This window comes from Poeciliopsis prolifica, unplaced genomic scaffold, assembly GCF_027474105.1.
Source record: "Poeciliopsis prolifica strain line A6 unplaced genomic scaffold, Auburn_PproV2 SCAFFOLD015, whole genome shotgun sequence".
Lineage (NCBI taxonomy): Eukaryota > Metazoa > Chordata > Actinopteri > Cyprinodontiformes > Poeciliidae > Poeciliopsis > Poeciliopsis prolifica.
Window position 1 is genome coordinate 1565638 of NW_026562390.1, and position 19496 is coordinate 1585133.

Here is a 19496-nt window from a genome sequence, read left to right on the forward strand (position 1 = left end):
TTATTTCCCAGAGATAAAAGGCGGACTTTAAAATTACCCAGCATGCAAGTGACAACCATAAATCACCCCCGAGGAACATCGAACAGCTGTATATTGCTCAAGAGATATTTGTACATGCTGGAACTAAATGTAAGAAGAACTAAGTTTAATATATCATAAAGGAAATAGCCTTTTTATGTTCTTTAATGACTTTCTCCTTCCTGTTTGGCAATTCAGCACATGTACAAAACATTTCAATGTAAATAATGACAATATCTTACCTGATTCAGCAATATCTTCACAAGATCTTTGAGTTACAGCTCTGGAGTCGATTTGCACATTTTCCGCTCCCTCGAAAATCAGTTGAATTCTCATCTCTCTCTGTCTAGATTTTCTCTCATTGACTTGGATTTCTTTGGTGGAATTTAAACCAGGCCAATCAGGAAACAGAGGAGACGTTGTCAACGATAATGTTGATTTTCTGTTGTTTTAGAATTGCAGTCTGACTGTACTTTTAGCAATGGCAGAGGAGGAAGTGAATGAAACCATTCAGTTCGTGTTGGCCACAATTCCAAATATTAACAGCCATTTTCATTTGGCTTATCACTTCTCTCTTCATAATCTCATAATATCTTTGAAAACTGAAATGCTTTCTTTTGTAATTGTTAGTACGACTTCGTGTTGGGCTTTTTTTTCCCCCTTTCTCGGCAGAAATGGGCTTCCATAGGCTTTATTATTTGAAAACAAGAAGCAGTTGTTCATGAAGTGGATTGGAGAATTGCCTTTTCAGAACCTCAAAAGCTTTTACTGGTGTATTTCAAAGTTGTTTGGTCTGACTTCCCAATTTGAAATACAGGAAAAACTGCCACGAATTTGAGTTTCTTACTGGTTGGAAATCTCAGATTCAGTATGACCTTTGGACTGCACACTCTGTTGAGCAGCAGATATACTGCTGCACAACAGGCGGACTTGTTGTGCATTTAATGTGCATTCAAACACATTAAATGTACATTAAATTTAATGTACATTTTAATTTTGGTTGAAAACCAATTTTAACCAAAATCCAAAGTAAATTTAATCGAAAGGTTTCTTTATAATTAGAACTGTGAAATAATGCAGGAAACAAAATATAGCAAAGGACCATTACATCAAATGTAAACAAAAAAATGATGTATTTTATTAATTATTTACTACATTTACTACAGTAGGAGTTCAACTCTTTTTCAATAAAGAGTTGGAAACACAATGTTCATCCTGTAGAACTATCAACATTTAAATGTTTTCCTCCACATAATCTGGACTTAAAAACTGATTACGCTAATATTTAGGTAGTATCTTGAACATTAGCACAACCGAAGGAGGTTGTAAAAACAATAAATGAGATTGTGTGATGTCAAACAATGACAATTATGCATTAGTTGTCCCTTCTTGATGCAGTGAATAGTTGATGAAGTGTCTATTTATCAGTTGAATGACAGTCCAGAATACTTAATGCTATTTATTTCAGTAGCCTTCGTTATCCCAGGTCACCTCATAGTCTGGGTACTTCTCCTTCAGTTTCTCTGTGGTCTCTGCATGGTTTGCTCTTCCATAGCCCTGAAAAACAAGCCAAACATTAACCTCCAGTACTGTAACAGTAATTTTTAAAAAAGCACATTGTTTCTCCGTACCAAGGAGTATCCGTACACATGGATCTTCTTGGCGTCTGGATTATGTTTTATCCTGCCTCCTCCGACACATTCGCAGTCCAGCAGGCCTCCGTCCTCCAGCTCCGCGGAAACCTTATCGTAGATATCACCTGCAAATGAAAAACAGACTATTTTATCAAATAAGTGCAAACTGAAGTAAAAAAAAAAAGCAATTATCACTTTTACAGGTTTATTATTTGGTATGGATGAACACAGAACAAGTCATTTTGAATTCCATTTATTTAAATTTCCTATGAAATTTCATGATTTGATGTTTTATACCATGTGAATATATGTTGTCAGCTGGTCAATCTTTAAATTGTCATGTAAAAATAAAAAAATTTGGTATATATAAAATTCCCTTCTCACCCACCATGGGTGGTTCTTATCCATATAGATAGATAGATAGGGCTATAGATATATATAGATATATCTATATATAGTCCTGTTTTTCAGGGCTATATATATATATTTTTTTTTTTTTTTTGTCATTTCAAAATGCCAAGCTATAGTACAAAACGCTTCTGATTTTTCAAGAATAATAATAGAAACGTACACTTTATTGTAAATTACATTGGTATACAGATGGAAACGAGTATTTTATTACCTTTTATTAGATAGATAGATAGATAGATAGATAGATAGATAGATAGATAGATAGGGCTATATATATATATATATATATATATATATATATATATATATATATATATATATATTTGGGTGGGACTGGACCCTTTGATGGATCCTTCTGGATTAGGATTGTCCGCCCTTCAGTTAACCATTCAGGGTGAGTCCCACTTTGTAGCAGCTGGTTCATTTGGGCTGCCATTCGCTCATGGAGAGCAGTGAGTTTCTTTAGCCAGTAGGCATGGATCATGTCAGGCCCTGGTGCTGTCCAGTTTTTCATACCTGAGACTCTTTCTTGGACATCTGTCACAGTGATGGTTACCGGGGCTTGCTCAGGGAGGTTGCTGTGGTCCTCTCGTAGAGAGATCAGCCACTGTGCATTGCTGTTGTGGGACGCCTCCCTTTCCCATATGCCTTTCCAGTATTGTTCCGTCTCCAGCCTTGGTGGGTCTGCTCTGTTGTTATTGTTACCCTGCCATTGAGAGTACACTTTAGCTGGTTGAGTGGAGAAGAGCCGGTTAATCCTTCTGGATTCATTCTCCCTTGTGTATCTCTTTAGGCGGCTGGACAAGGCTTGGAGCCTCTGTTTGGCAGTTTCAAGTGCTTCAGGTATGGGCATCTGCCTGTACTTTCTGGGTACTGGTCTTTTCATTGCACCCTTGTGGAGCTCTGACAGTTGGCTCACTTCCCTCCTTGTTACCTTGATTTTAGCCTCTAACCGTCTTTTCCATGGTGGGTATTGGGTCTCATGGTTGCTCTTATAGCCAAGTATCTCAAGGATCACTGATGCTGAGTTGTAGATCAGCTCATTGGTTTCTGTTATGGTGTTGGTAGGGATCGTTCTCAATGCTGCATTCACATTCTCAATGAGACTTTCAGATGGTACTTCACTCAGCCGTTGTAATTGGCGCCGGGGAGGCCTGGTTGTCATTCGGGTCATGATTCTCTCTCTCAGGTCAGCAGCTGTCTCGTTCAGCTCTGTTTCGCTCATTGGGGCCGTGTATCCCCTCACTGGGTGGGGACTTGTAGTTAAGTCCCCACAGTCCTGACATCCGGGTTCCTCCCTTTTGCCGTAGCATTTGTGTTGTATCTCGTCAATCTCAAGTTGTGATAGCAGTTGCCGTTTGCGGATGTTGGAACACTGAGCTACTAGTTGTTTAGCGCTTAGTGTTGACTGGGGATGTCGAAGTAACCATTCCTTCCCCAGTCTTTGCATGTAACCCCTCTGACTAGGGTTACTTGAGTAGTAGCATTCCAACAGATCCACATTTTCATCTCTCGCCCATTTCCGTCTTGTTCCAGTAGCCCATTTGTCATCAAGGTGCTCTGGTTCCCCAACACCTGACGCAGACCTTGTTTGGCCGGGCGACGTCTGAGCCAGCATGTTATGCAACTTAGTATCTCTCATGGTATGAGGTAGGCAGTAGCTTGAAGGGTCTTGCCTAAGGACCCAGACTGGATTCGAACCCTGCCCTCTCGGGTGATATACTGATGCCTTATGTATTGAGCTATCCAGTCAGCTTATATATATATATATATCTATCTATCTATCTATCTATCTATCTATATATATATATATATATATATATATATATATATATATATATATATATGTGATATCCTAGTGCTCCTCCAGAGTCGTCGCCTCCTAGTGCTCCTCCCGAGTCGTCGCCTTCTAGTGCTCCTCCCGAGTCGTCGCCTTCTAGTGCTCCTCCCGAGTCGTCGCCTTCTAGTGCTCCTCCCGAGTCGCTGCAGTACCAGAGTGCAAGTCACTCTATACTTGCACTCTGCAGACCTGCCTGTTCAAACACTTTTCTCATGTGGGAGGAGATGGCTTGATACACACGTTCTCTGTGTATTATAGCAGTAAACACCAGAGGCTTTTTGGTGGTCCGCGTTCCTATCGATATCCCCCTACCTGAACCGGGCAGTGCTGATATAAGTTTATGTCTCTTGAAGTGTTCAATGTCCGTCAATTTTATGGCTGTGTTGCTCTTATTCATGGAGTTCCTAAAGCACAAATAGTTCTCAGTGATGTAGAGAACTCCGTAACTGGCGAATTCTTTTGACATCATTTTTTTGTCTCTGTTTACCATCCAGCAGTGCCAGCCGGTCTTATAATCAGGCAGAGGTTGTTCATTCTCTGGAATGCTAAACGTCACATGAAAAGGCTTTTTCTTTTTTCTGAAATGGAAAGGGCTGCCACAGTTTCTGAAATGAGCAGCACTGAAGCTGCTCAGTCGAGCCCTTGTTGCAGCGAACCGACTGCTCAGGCTGTGGCGCTTGTGGTCTTTGTGATCCTGCAGCTCCGAGTCGATGGGTAAACTTTCCCAGAGAATTACAAAGGTGTCATAACGCTGCTTTAGGGCGGGGTAACGGTTAAAGATGAAGTCAACAACAAAGAACTTTAACCCGTCAGAAAAAACTAAGATGGATCCCATCATCCGATAAGGTAAGAAGCATGTGAAGAAAAAGGACACCCACAGTGAAACGTAAAACTTCTCCGTTGTCTTTGGATTCACCCACATGAACAAATTTTTTGCCTTCTCGAGAGTGTCAGCCGTAAGTCCGAACAGGTTCTGGGCTTGATGAAGAACGTCCAGAACCTGATGGATCTTCTCGTCCAGCCACGCCACGCTGTGTACAAGTAGGTGATGAACCAAAATGAAGAGAAGTACCCAGAGGTCCAGTTGAACAAGACGTCCAGGTCATTGAAGAAGTTTTGCAGCGGAATGGCGTCTCGTTCCACGCGTTTCATGTTTTGTTCCAACTTCTTATGACCAAATTTCTCCTCTTTCTTCACAATTGCCTCCTCTGGCTGGACGAGTGGGTCTTCAAAGTAATCTTTAAACTGATGGGACAACCTTTTCCAGCTGGTGCTCCACACAGACTCGTTCTCATTGGGACGTGGCGGTATGCGGGATGTCTCGGGTGAACGAGACATCCCGCTTCTGATCGTTGCTGTGGAAACGATCAGATCAGTTCTGCGTGAGTCAAGCTGAAATAACGACTAAATACTTAAATAATACTTTTTATTTATTTAACATGAAGAGATCAACAGTAGATTTCTATGTGATTGAACTTTTGTGTTGGTGGTTTTCTGCTCCCTCAAAACTGTATCTCAGCAACCCTGAATAGGATCGCCGCCCATCCCGTAAAATAGGGAGCCGTCCCATATTTGGCCGTTAAATATGCGTCCCGTGTTGAACCGATACGTAACTGTCCCATAGGCACGCCTATAATAAACACATCAACATTAAGTTTAACAATAATGACCAAAACAAAACAGTAAATATTAAGGTCAGTTATGCTGTCGTGGCGTTCAGGACCCCTGAACACTACGGACTGATGCTGAACGTCACGATTGCCTAGAGACGGGCACTATATATACAATGTCTATAAAAATATATCTATATTCCGGATTTCCTCTGATAAACAACAGAGGAAAGCCGTTGTATTAGATGTAGCCAAGATACTGCAGGACTCTCAAGCTCCCAGGCCTCTGGTAGAGGAGCCGAGCTCAGCGGATCAGAACCACCCACAGTGGGTGAAAAGGGAATTTATATATATATATATATAAGGGAATTATATATATATATATATATATATATATATATATATATATATATATATATATAACATAAGAAACATCTCGATAATATTTGATAAAATTGGCATTGTCGGAGTTTAAAAATATCAGAAAATTCATATACAGCCTATTTAGTATGAATAATTGCTTTTACGCATGTCTTGATGGCAAAATGTGTCAGAGAAATTTATAGAATCCCAGAAAGAACCGCAGCTGTTTCAAAATTATTTTTCAGTTTTAAATTTGTATTTATTTACTCTAAGATAAAAAAAAAAAAAACAGCAACACATTTTTAGCAAACTTTATGGCCCAAATTTAGCTCCATACAAAGTGTTTTATGTCTGTTTCCGCACTCACCGTGGTACTCAGCCCAGCCGTATCCTCGGACTATATCTATCTCCGAGTCGTCTCCTTCCTCTCGGCTATAAACCCGGATCACGATGTATTTAAAAACCCCGAAGGGTCGATGTCTGTCCGCGGTATGTTAGCCATGACAGCCGCTGCTTTGGTCTGGGAGCACATCTTCCAATTCTTCAGCCAACCGAGCACCAAAGCAAGCAACAGCAGACCGAAAGATCGGACTTTATTATCAAACTCCAGCCCCTGCTACTTTACAAAGGAAACCCCCTTGCGGACCTTTAGATTGTAGTTGGACGTTACAAGAAAAATGAAAACAAAGTGCTCTCAAACCTGCGCCGCCATGATGCTGCTACCGAAAACACGGTCACTTCCGGTTTGTGCAAACAAGTTGAAGACTTTATGTAAACTGCGTCATTTAGGCTACATGTTAAGAGTGCAGAAATGTTTACTACATAGCTAAATCGCGAATTGTTTCTATTATTTTATTAAACGTTAAGACAGAAAGCGTTTATCTTTTTCACTTGGCTTTTATTCTGAAGGCTAACAGGAAGCTGCTGTTCACTCCCCTGTAACAACTATACGTCAAGACACCCGCCATATTGTGAGGGTCATTTTTGGCTAACAAAACGCCAAAAATGTGTTTTGAAACAGGGTTTTCTAAAAATAGAGCCACAAAAGAGTTACAATAAATGTAAAAAAAAACAACAACAACAAAAAAACTTTGGTTAATTATTGAATAAATTTACATCTAATACAAATGATCATTGAAACAAGGCTGAATAAGTTTGACATCTGCAGCTTCACTGCTCCAGGTTCAACGTCCATAGTTCAATATACCATAAATAAATCACTAACAATCATTCATGATATACATTCTGTAATCTATTTGCAGACTAAACATTTAAGGAACCCCAGTCAGGATCTACAGTAATGGTGACAAACAACATTTTTATTCAGCATACATTCTGCCATCCTGTTTGGACACTATTTGATTTAACTGTGAAATCAAAAAAGCTACACATAAACTTAGCTAATTAATATTTAGTTTAAAGCTAAATACTTAGCCTGCTAATTAAATATATAGTTTTCTAGTTATATATCTAGCTTCAAACTACATATTTAATTTGGAACAAAATATTCTGTTTACTAACAAAGTTCTTAGTGTGTAATCAAATTTTTTGTTTTTCTAATTACATATTTAATTTTAGACTAATATTTATAATTGTGTGATTAACATGTTGAAAATATGTTAAAACATTTTTTTTAAATTCCCCCCTTTTTATTATTTAAAACCCATTTATAACCCAAAATACTGCTGTTCCTTTTGGACAGTGTAGCTTTATAAACCAGAGCAAAACAGCCATATTAAATTACAGCCATATTAAATTCAAACGTTTTGGCCGTCTGGTGTCACTGAAAGATTATGTTGTACTATGAATCTAATATTAAAAAAACCAAACACTTCAAACAAATGCCAGTCCTGCAGGTGATGGGGAAGCAGATATACACTGAAGTTACTGGAAGAAACAATAACAACAAAAACCAAAAGTCCTGTTTGTTTCTTTTCTTCACAGCTGTGGAGGCGTGATGTTGTATCTAGATGGCGTTTTCATCACCTCCTTTCTTCCTCTTGCTTCGCGCTCGAAACAGCAGAAAGACGCAGATGATGATGAGGGCGATGAAGAGGAAGAGGAGCATCCCCCAGGCTCCGACGGTGAGAGTTTTCCTCACCCCGGCGCTTTCTGCAGGCAGCAAATTGCTCAGCACCAGCATGTAGCCCAGAGCCCAGCCCACCGTCGCGTCGCCCGCCTGCAGAACAAAACAGCCAAACTGACGACTGAGCATCACCAAACCTCACTTATTCATTTAAAAGCTGTGTGTGTGTGTTTTTTTTACTGTATTCTTAAAGGAAATGTGAGGGAACGACGCGTCGTCAAAGCCGTATCCTCTCAGCAACAGAGCTTTCAGGAACACAGAGCTGGCGCAGTAATCCTTCTCACGATCAGGTTTTTCTCCCACCGACATTATCTGCAGCTAAACAGAAGTTTAAATAGTCATTAAATGTTCAGCTTATTAGGAGCTTTAGTCTACATATAGTTTGCTGACTAAATTCATAGTTTGTCAGCAAAATAACCAGCTTCAAACTAAATATTTAGTTGGGAAACTAAATATCTAGATTCACATTAAATATTTGGATCAGAAATAAATATTTAGTTTGAAGCTAAATGTTTAGCCTGCTAATTAAATATGAAGTTGACAAGCTATATATCCAGCTTCAAACTGAATATTTACTTTATGTCCAAATATTTGTCTCCAAGCTAAACTTTCAGTTAGCTTGCAAACACATTTCTTAATTTGTCATATTTAGTTTTAAATATTGTTAATATTACATTTTTAAAAATATTTTTAGTTATTAAATTTACTTTTTTATTGTGTTTTAATTCTCATTAAAAAACTAAATATTTTCCAATATTTAGTTTTTCAAAAATAAATGTTTTTAATTGCCTGATTTTAAATGCTTATGAGCATAATTTTCTGATTGACAATTAGTTGTTAAAAATAATAAACATCAGAAAACAAATCTAATTATTAAAAGTTTAAGATTAAATGATTTATAGGATTGATTTTTAATTTCTTTCTCATCTGCACTCCATCTTTCCAAGGCTCCCACAGCGCCCCCTGGTGGCCACCATTAGAAAAGCATCAAATTTTATCAGTTACTCAGGACTTCAGTTTTTTACTCTTACTTGAGTAACTTCTTGAATGACTACTTTAGTCCTGCTCCTACTTGAGTGCAGTTTTTGGGTTCTCTGCTGACCTCCAGGTGATATTAATCTGTTAAACTGTCAGATTAAATCGCTTACCTGGCTGTAGTTCATGCTGCACACCGTCTTGGCGGCGTCCTCCAGCTGCGGCGGCGTACTGATCTTGACCCCTGTGACCTTCTGCAGGAATGAGTGAATGAAGTAAAAAGCAGAAAACGCCTGGTGGTGAAGAAAAAAAAAGAAAAATCGAGAGTTTAGACGCAGGAACTGGTTAAATCAGAGCGCAGACAATACAACAGTTCCATGTTTTCCTGTGCGCCTCGGGGCTGAACAGAGTTCTACGCCTGAATTTTCCCTCATCTTGTTTTGACGTGTCCATAATTTATGCGCCTCGGTGCATTTTTAATCTGCAGCTTCAGGGCTAATAGCATCTGATTCCACTGAGGGACATGTGCTGCTTCATTTTCCTGCAAGGCGCAGCAAGTTTGCAGCGCTTTGCTTGTTGCCTGGCAACCAATCTCTAATGAAACACAGTGGATTTAAAGTGGTAGTTACAAAAAAATAAAAATAAAAAACAAGCAAAAGTAATAATAGATCATCACCAATCAATAAAATCTATCAGAAATCAGCTGGTTTTGGTTTGATTATAGTTAAAATCAGTTTCAGAGCCAAAAGCTGGATGTTTTCCACACATTGTGGTTTAAACCAGGGGAGACCAAAGTGTGGCCCGGGGGCCATTTGTAGCCCTGGGGACAATTTTGTGTGGCCCAACAAAACTGATGTATTTTTAACCTGAAAATGTTAAATGCACACAAAGTTCACCTATTAGCATTTCTCTTATATTTCATATAAAAATCATGTGACTTTTTTTTATAGATGTCAAAATTTAAAAGAAAAATTTTCATTTTATGAACATTTTATAGCCCAACAAAATAGAAAATAATTAAACTTTAAAAAGTTAAATGTAAAACATTAAGGCAAATGTCATACTGGTGTTGGTTTCATCACTATATAGTTTTTTTAATACATTGCTGTGCAGGAAAAGGAAAACAAATTCACAATAATATTAGTTTTTTGTGTTTGATGGGAGAGAAAAAGCACATTTTGGGCCCTGAAGATGTTCAAATTTGGGGATTTTGGCTTATGATGCAAAAGTTTGGACACAAAAAGACATTTCTAAGGTATCTGGGAGAAAAACAAACCCAAAGCCTCACAGATCCCAGATGACAGAATTAACTTTTTATGCTCAACTGGTCAGAAAAATGTGAGCCAATATAAGCAAAAAGTAGGTTATAAAGTCAGTTTTAAGCATCCAGCATCTCGATGTGAGTGAAGCATAAATCTTCAAGATATAATTTTAAAGCTATATTTAATTAGTTTCACAAATCTTTACTCCTTCAGCCTTTCTCACCATGAAGTCGCCGGTGACTTTTGGTTGGAAGACTTTGTCAAACGAGCACCGCGAGAAGGGGCAGCCATCATAGGAGAAGAGTTTGGACACGTTGCCCAAGCAGTTCTCGTAATGTCCGCCGCCAAGCAGCGTCACGCTCCTCTGAGGGTTGTAGGAGTCAGGTTTGTACTGCACGGTGCACGGCGAGTCGAAGATATCTGCCATTTTCAGCGACCTGGTAAAGTTTGCAGGATAACAGGGATGACTGACCTCCGGAGTGTAACCCTGAGACTGAAACACACAAACCAGGCGGACATATTGGATTAGAGTCAATAAATTACAAAAGCTGCTGACTATAACATGTCAAATGTTCAACTTTCAGACTGAAATGTAAGATTACAAAAGGTGAGTATATGATTAATGTGACTTGAAAGGTAGATGATAATATTCTATTGAAGTTCCTCATATTGTCCAGCAGAGGGTGCTGGAAATACTCATCTTCCAATAGCAAAGAAAGATGTTTTAAATAATACAGGACAATCATCTATTAAATAACAGATGGTTGTGCCCAAGAGTGTTTCTGAGTAAAAATTTGTTGAATTATATAAAATAAAAATAAAAGAAGATTTTTATTAATTGCTTATTCAGCCCTAGTTGTACTTAATTAACATTTTCTGTTTAGGAAGGTATAAGCTTGAAATCTTATTCTAACACAATTGCAAAAAGTTCAAATATTCACCATTTTTGATCTGCAGTCAGGGGCCACACAAATTTATTCGAAGGCCACAAACAGCCCCCGGGCCACAAGTTGGACATCCTTGATTTAAACCACAATGTAGAACTAAGGGAAACTTTCACATTTTATACTTTTTTTTGTCCCTTCACTGATTGGTCACAATTCTGTGACCTCAAATCAGTTTCAGGCAAATTACTGAGAAATTTGGAGGCACCGAGAGCAGAAACTTCGTTCTTACCTTCACGATTTGAGCCAGCAGTTTCTTTAAAAGCTGATCCTGGCCGTAGCACAGGAAGCTGTGAGTGTACAGCGCGTAGTCATGGCCGTAGAGACGCAGCTCCTTCCTGTTTGCTTCGTCCTCCACCTTCTCCTGAGTAGCGAACGTGATCTGCGTCGACGCGCCGCCGAAGTCCAGCGCCCCCACGGTGGCTCTGCCAGAGCTGAACCAGCGGCCCACAAACCCGAACTGCACAACAAACCCGTCCAAACACTTAAAATCCAAACATTCACCAGGTAAAAACAACACAAATAAACCAAAAAACGGCTGTTTTAACTCAGTGAAATATGACATTATTTCCTGTTGTTTTAAGTTGATGTTTTTACACCAAACAGGCATGACTGCACTGCAAAAACACAAAAGTGTTTTTAGTCTAGTTTATATGCACATAAAACTTAAAAGTAACTTATCAGGAAGATATAGGAGTTTGATTTGAGTCAATAATTCCTTAATATTGATAAAAATGACTAGTTCCAGGATTAGATTATTTCATTTAATATACGGGAAAAAATGTCTTGTAATAAGTTAAATAATCTGACAGAGTAACTTATGATTTTTCAACGGTATTCAGGGATTATTGACTTAAAATAGCTGCTGTTTCTTGATGAAAAGCTGCTTGTAAGTTATTTTTGTCTTATTTCAAGTGTCCTGAGATATTTACAGTAGAAACTAAAGAAAACATACTTGGTAAGGTTTTGTTTTTGCAATGTGGTCTGAGAATAAAGCATCTTAACGTCAATAAATAAAATGTATAAAATATAAGATGGTCAATTAACAAAATAATGGACATTTTGAAACAATCCAAACAAATAATGTAAAATAACTTCCTGCTCAAATTAAACACAAGAGTTTTTCTGGCATTAGGCAAATAGAAATAATTTTAGTGACGTTAACTGACCTAAAACAAGAAACTTTATGTCTGATTTAACTTCAGAGAAAGAGGAAAAAATTGTATCTCTCTTTTTATTAGGTGTATGAAAATATCTGGGTTCAACTGAAAGTGACATTTTCCAAAATTAGGATTTTAATTTCAAATTGAAATTCAAGCCTTTTCAAGGATTTCAAGGCCCCTGAATGAAACTGGGTTTGTTTGGTTTCACTTGGCTTGTATTTCCTGCTGGGAGGTGAAAAAGTGTCGGCACCTTGATGAAGTTTTCCAGCAGGTAGTTGACGGTGACCCAGCCGTAGGCGCCCTCCTCCTGTCCGCTCAGGATCACCGCTCCTCTGTAGCTGAACGGAAACGACTGGATCTCACCGCCCACTTCGGCCAGAACCTGATCCGACTGCTGCGGACTGGACATCCTGGAAAAAAAATCAAAGTTTTCTCCAAATCAGATTCATTTCCAGAATTTTGACATTTTCTCAGAATTTAGATTTTTTTTCTCAAAATTGATTTTTCCCCAAATTTTTTGACTTTTTTCATAAGATTTGGACGTTTTTCTCATTTTAATTCTCAGAAATGTGATTGTTCTCCCTCATAATTAATTTTATTAACAAAATTCTGACTTTTTTCACAGAAGTTATTTCATTTCTTAAAATGTATTTTTTCCTCCAGAAATTTTACTTTTCCTTAGAATTTTGACTTTTTTCTCATAATTGATTTTTTTCCCCATAAATTGGCTATTTTTTCTTTAGAATTGTGACTTTTTCATAACATTTTGACATTTTTCTCATTTTAATTGTCAGAAATCTGATCTTTTTTCTCATAATTGATTTCATTTCACAAAATTCAGACTTTCTCAAATTTTGACTTTTTTCTCAGAATTAATTTTATTTCTCAAAATTTTGACTTTTCTCAAAATGCATTTTTCCCCAAAATTTTGACTTTTTAAAATCAGAATTTTATCTTTTTTTCCTCATAGTTTTTACTTTTTCTCATAATTTTTTTTTATTTACTTTTTTCTCATAATTTTGACTTTTTTCTCATAATTTTGACTTTTTTCTCATACTTTTGACTTTTTTCTCAGAATTCTGACATTTTTTTTGTCTTGGAAGGTTAAAGTAAGAATAAATCTGGTGAATTCTAATAAAGAGGTCTGAACTGGTGCCCCTAATCTTCCGTTGAGATCTGCTTTTAGGTAGTTGAGAAATATTATTCAAGCATACGATGGTTCTGGTCCACATTAAACTTTACGGCAGGCCGGATTTGGCCTTCAGTTCGACATGTGTGCTGTAAACAAAGCATAAAATCTCGAAGGCGTAAGGAGCTGAAACACAGTGACTCACCTTAACAGCCTCATGCCGGCCGTGGCTCCCAGGTACACAGGTGTGTTCGGGTGTTTCTCTTTGGGAATCTCTTGAACGGCCCGGTTCAGACACGCCCGTAAGCTTCGGCCCGCCGCTCCGACTCGGCCAGCGTAGCTGGAAATGCCCCCACCTTGGTGAGGGTGGGTCAGAGAACCATAAAAATCAGCTGATCACAACATGTGCTGCACCATTTATGGAAACTGTCAGGTTTTATTATGTCACTGATAGGATTTGTTTACAACAGTAAGGCTAGAAATGCTGGTTCCCATGACACCTGCACAGGTAGCCATTTTCAGAGCAAAATAAAGCCAGCAATTATTTTAATCATTGATTATTCTGTTGATTATTCCATTGATTAATCCACTAATCACATAAAAATGGGAGATTCTGCAAATTTGGGTTTATTTTATACAATATTACAAATAAGTTTAAAGATGTAAATAAACAATTCAATATCTGCTTTAATAAACATTATATTAACTATAACGCTTTTATCAATTGTCGTAAAAGATGGCTAAATAAAAATTAAAATGTGGCAATTTTTTCACCTGATTAACTGACTAATCATCAGAATAATCGACAATTAATCATTTAACTTAGTGGGTTTTTAACATCATGTGAATTTGACAAAGTGGGTAATAAAAGAGTGAAAGTATTGATCTCTTGTGATTGTTTTTCTTTCCCCATTTATAAACAGACTCGTCGTGGCAGTTGGATGAGTTTCCCTGCAGGCCAGGATTATGCCTGACTGGTATTTGACATGTAAAGCACTGGTTTTAGTGGCGCCGGCGCAGATTCTTACCGTCCACAGAGCATTCGCTGTGCTGGGTGACCACGCCGGTGCCATTTTGCTTATCTGCAAGCCACTTATAGATATACAAAGAGGTGTGGGAAGAACCGGCATCCAGGACAATCCCATACTGCAGAAGAAACACAGAACAAGGAGGCAGCGATCAGCACCTGCAAACCTGGGTCTGAGTTCAGATGAGGTGACCTCTGGTAAACCCAGGGGTCAGGAAACGAACTGCAGCGCAAGGCATTCTGGGTTAATACAACCAAAACAAAGAAGAGAGGAGCAGCTTCTTCAGTGTGAAAGTGAACGTCAGCAGCTAAAAATGTGACAATTGTTGCAATTTTGATCCCTAAAAGAGCTGAATATACCAAACGATTAAAGTCCACTTCAGAAAATCTGTTTTGTTTGGGGAGGTGTGAATGCGTAATCGAATTCTGATACAAACCAAATGTATATTTATATCCGGTCCACCTAAAAAGCTGGGCTATATAGTTTTGGTTAAATATAAAAGCCCCAAAGAATTTTTTTAAAGTTACTCAGAAAAAAACACACAGTTTTTAAAGTTGAAAATGACAGTTTTTCCAATTTGATTATGATATTTCTCAGCCTGAAAAACAAATTAATACAAGGATGTTACGGCCCGGTTCGGATGGCTGAGAGGACGCAACCAGAAAAACACTTTTACCCCTTCAGAGGCATTTATTTAAAACAACCCGATTGTCTAGGGGAGCAATGGATCTGCCGCCATGCAGAATATAAAACACCAGGATATTTATGTGCAAATATAAACCTAAAGTTAGTAGAAAGTGTATCTGCATGCTTACTTCCTCCCATGTTCTTCCTTCAAATGTTTTCTCATTTCTGCTGTGCAATGAGCTGCAGCAACCTACTTACTGGAGACACAATGAGCTTTCACGCTCTGGTTTGTCCTTTCACTTGTTGGGAAAAAAGTTGTGTTTCTCTCCCAGGAAGCTGTAAGAAAATCATTTCTTTGTGTTTGCGTGGGGCCAGTTTGACTAAGGAAGCAGCTTTAATAAACCTTCAAAAGAAAACCTGCGGCTGTCAGTCTGGTTGCATAATGAAGGCAGAACAATGTGGTAGAAACTTGAGCCAAACTGTGAGGAAATCCTGCTCTGAATATCAAAACAGCAACAAGAGCTTCTCAACAAACTCAGAAATATCTCATGTTAATTCAGCAACTCGGCGTCTGGGTTTCACTTTTCTCTCTGGTGAAGTTCTGATTATTATCTGCCGTTTAACGGAGCATCTGCTGTTTATCAGTGTTTTCACAGAAACATTTCAGCCATAACATTTTTATTTCGGCAATGCCTGCAGAGGGATCTTGATTCACTTGTATTTGACATGCAAAGCGCTGATTTACATGTCACTTTGTTGGAAAAGATAGCATTGAAGTTAGCATTATTTTTCTCTTCCTTTGTTTTGTTTGTATTTCCTTTTCATTCCTGTAAAGCACTTTGTACTGCCTTTGTATTGAAAATGGGCTGCATAAATTATCTTCACCTTCATCTTTATCACTGCATAACAGCTAGCTGCTACAGTTGAGATTTGAACTGACACAGCTAACAAAACAAAAACATTAGCACTAAAGTATTAGCTTGCTACTTCATGCAGTAGCTAGATACTACATGACTTAGCTAGCTTCTTATATCTACAAGACGCTAACAAGAGCGTTGTAACATTGTAAACTACTAGTGATAACTAGCTTTAGCACTAAGGCAACAAAAGCTACTACTGAAAACTAGCATTAGCATTGAAAGCAATAGTTTTTACAGGAAATTAGCACTAGCACTAATAACGCCAGCAGAAAGTTTGGGTTAGCACTGCAGTAATAAAGAGTATTACTCGCTTCTTACAGGAAGTTAGCATTAGCACTGGTTAAGTACTACAGAATTTCAACAATAGTACTAAAAACACAAATAATTGCTAGCATTATCATCATGCTACAGCTAGCTGTTCCAGGAAGAACAACAATACAATTAGGTAATATAGAAAGGTTAGTGAGGAGGGACATCAGAAAGTTTTTTTGAGCTCTGCAGTACAGCTGGCTTATACAGGAAGCAAGAAGTGCTTACTCCTGTAGCTTGCTGGATGCCAATTTAAAGCAGCCAGCAAGCTACAGGAAGTTAGCATCAGCACCTCAGAACAGCTAGTTCCACAGCTATTTCTCAATCTGCTTCATTTTTGTTGCCAAAAATCTTTTTTTTTTTTTTTAATGTTGTGATTATTGCTGTGGTTTGTGCTGTTTTCTACGACATACTTTTTCCATCCACTAAACTTTTCTTTAATTTGCTTAGACGCAATGCTATTAAGCAATTAGCTTGAGTACAGTGTTAGCAGTCTTCACTATGACTGTTGGCTGGAATAAGAAATTTCTGCCTTCAAAATCCTCTTTGTTTTGGGTTTTATTTCACACTGATGTAAAGTTTCATGAACTCTAAGCCATGATTATATAAATTCAATGTTAGAAATGTTAATAATTTCTCTTTTTCAATTGGATTTGTGGGATGAAAGCAGTATCTCAATACATTTTTACTCAAATGAAGGTAAAAAGTAAATACTAAAAAGTGTTTATTGTGAGTAAATGTAAAGACTCGGCTCTGATTCTGCTGCAGGTCGTACAGGTGAAACCCGTCTGCAGTATTTATGGTTTCTAACAAGTTCTTTCTTGTCTTTGTGTTGTGAAAACAGCTCCAGGTGAAACGATTTCTGCCACAAGAATCAAATTCCCACGTTCCTTTACCGTTTCTAAATGATATCAACATGACTAATTTATTAAGTAATAACCCTAATCTGTGTACTCAGAGCTTAATGTCCTCATAGTTACACTTTTTCCATCCACTGGTTGGTTTTACAGCCAAATTTTGTGGCTTCAAAATATAATTGATGAAGTATTATCAAGTTAATTTAATAAATCTGAGCTTAATTTTTTAGTATAAATGCCAAAGTTTTCTGAAACTACTTGCATAAAAAGTTGAACTGATTGACCGTATAATAGTGCAGTTTGGCACTGCAATGAAAAATGTTTTTACAGATCATGAGTCACATCCACAACCTGTTGCTACTGGCAGAAACTACAAAGACGACGACAATGATGGTTGTAATTAATACACTTATTCATTTGTGAATTTAATGTAGTTTTTTTTTTATTTAATAGAAGCAACACAATTGTGAAATTGATTTTTTTTTCAACATTAGCGTAGATTTGTAATAGAAAAGCGGCTAATAAAGTTTTGGAGTTTAACTTTTTGCCTTAAAGCTGCAGTATAAAACTTTTTTTTTAAATGTTCTTATATATTTGTTGGAACTGTCAGTATGTTGTGACAGTTTGTCATGAGACAGATAAAATGTGACAATACTGAGCTTTTTTCACTTGTCCTAATACTAGCTGCAGTGCTAACTGCAGCTAGTATAGCATATTGTGAATGCTAAGGCTAGTTAGCATAGCCAGTCAGGACGGCGGAGAAACGTTTTTCCTGTCTGGGTAAATTGTTTCTCTGCCTTCAGCATGTTTGGCAAGGAGTACATGAGTTTGATTGGCATCGCTAAGCCCCGCCCCCTGGCTCTGATTGGTTGTTTTTGGTCCGCTTAATTTCTTCAGATGGCAACAGTAGCTCAGGGACGAATCAGTGTTTTCACAGATTATCTGTCTCATAACAAATTTAAAGAAGAAGAAAAAAACATTTTATGAAAGTTAAAAACTATTTTTATGACAAATCAAAAAGTGGTTTAATTAGTTAAATCCTCTTAATTTATGTGATTAAAGTCAACTTTGTAAATCACTATACTCCCAAAAATCCTCTGCATTAAATCCAGCAGAACCCGGATCAGAGTTCAGTTCAATTCTCTCACTTTTTCCCATTAAAACCAACGTGTCGGTTTTACAGTGTGGACCTTACCATGAAGCCCGGCGGGTCCTGGACGTCCTGGGAGGGGATGGTGAGCAGCAGGATGCCGACCAGTCCGAACAGCAGCAGCACAATGGGAGCGATGGGAAACTGAGCCATGAAGGGAGAGAGACTTTCTTTATGCCCAGATGATGACATTTTAAAGTCTGACTCAGATGAAGGTTCAAAGTCCAGAGCGGCTCGGTACCAACAGGAAGCAGAACCAGGGAGACAAGAGCCAGTGGGTCAGGAATGGCTTTATGCTGCAGGAGCTGCTTTACATTCAGTGGGGAGGAGGAGCCAGGGGAGGAGCCAGGGGAGGAGCCAGGGGAGGAGCCAGGGGAGGAGCCAGGAGAGGAGCCAGGGGAGGAGCCAGGGGAGGAGCCAGGGGAGGAGCCAGGGGAGGAGCCAGGAGTGGAGGCAGGAGAGGAGCCAGGGGAGGAACTAGGGGAGGAGCCAGGAGAGGAGCCATGAGAGGAGGCAGGAGAGGAGCCAGGGGGGAGCCAGTGGAGGGGAGGAGCTAGGGGAGGAGCCTGGGGAGGAGCCAGGAGAGGAGGCAGGAGAGGAGCCAGGAGAGGAGGCAGGAGAGGAGCCGGGGGAGGAGCCAAGGGAGGAGCCAGGAGAGGAGGCAGGAGAGGAGCCGGGGGAGGAGCCAAGAGAGGAGCCACGCTGGAGAGCAGCTGCATTCAACTGTCCTATGCAACAAGTAAAACTCTGAACTGGTCTGTTCCTCCAGGACTGAGGATTAGATTCTCCACATGGGAAAAAAGACCAACAGTAAATTTCTGTCACAAAAAAAAAAATTTTTTTTAATTTAAAAGTTGAAAACTTCACTTTTAGTAATTTTCACAGATTCAAAAAGTTTAACTTTTTTGACATTTGAAGCAAAGAAAATTCTATTGTTTTCTAGAGAATTTCTGAAATTTATCTCAAAGTTTCTTAATTTTTCTTGCAAATTTTTGTCTCAGATATTTTCATTTTTCTTTCACAAACATTTTTTTTTGTTTGTTTTAGAAAAAAAAGTATGGGAATTTATTAAGCTCAAACTGTAATTTTCTGAGTTTTAAATATTTGCCTTTTCAAACTCAGAAATGTCCAAGAAAATTTCGGATTTTTCAAACTCCAAAGGTTTCGCCA

General features: G+C 38.4%; 2 protein-coding genes across 2 annotated transcripts; both read right to left on the reverse strand.

Moving 5' to 3' along the window:
• Nucleotides 1-1134: 1134 nt before the first annotated feature.
• On the reverse strand, nucleotides 1135-6623 carry phpt1 (phosphohistidine phosphatase 1). The gene is given in 4 exon segments (XM_055040490.1): nucleotides 1135-1575; nucleotides 1650-1777; nucleotides 6244-6345; nucleotides 6348-6623. Coding segments are annotated over 4 exon segments (384 nt in total). The 5' UTR covers nucleotides 6409-6623; the 3' UTR covers nucleotides 1135-1482.
• A 130-nt stretch (nucleotides 6624-6753) lies between these two features.
• entpd2b (ectonucleoside triphosphate diphosphohydrolase 2b) lies at nucleotides 6754-18597 on the reverse strand. Its single transcript, XM_055040489.1, has 9 exons — nucleotides 18372-18597; nucleotides 14464-14581; nucleotides 13641-13791; nucleotides 12557-12716; nucleotides 11376-11603; nucleotides 10423-10692; nucleotides 9111-9230; nucleotides 8143-8280; nucleotides 6754-8055 (listed from the first exon to the last, which is right to left on the reverse strand). Exons 1-9 carry the CDS (start codon nucleotides 18516-18518, stop codon nucleotides 7843-7845), a joined length of 1545 nt encoding a protein of 514 aa, XP_054896464.1. The 5' UTR covers nucleotides 18519-18597; the 3' UTR covers nucleotides 6754-7842.
• Nucleotides 18598-19496: the final 899 nt, after the last annotated feature.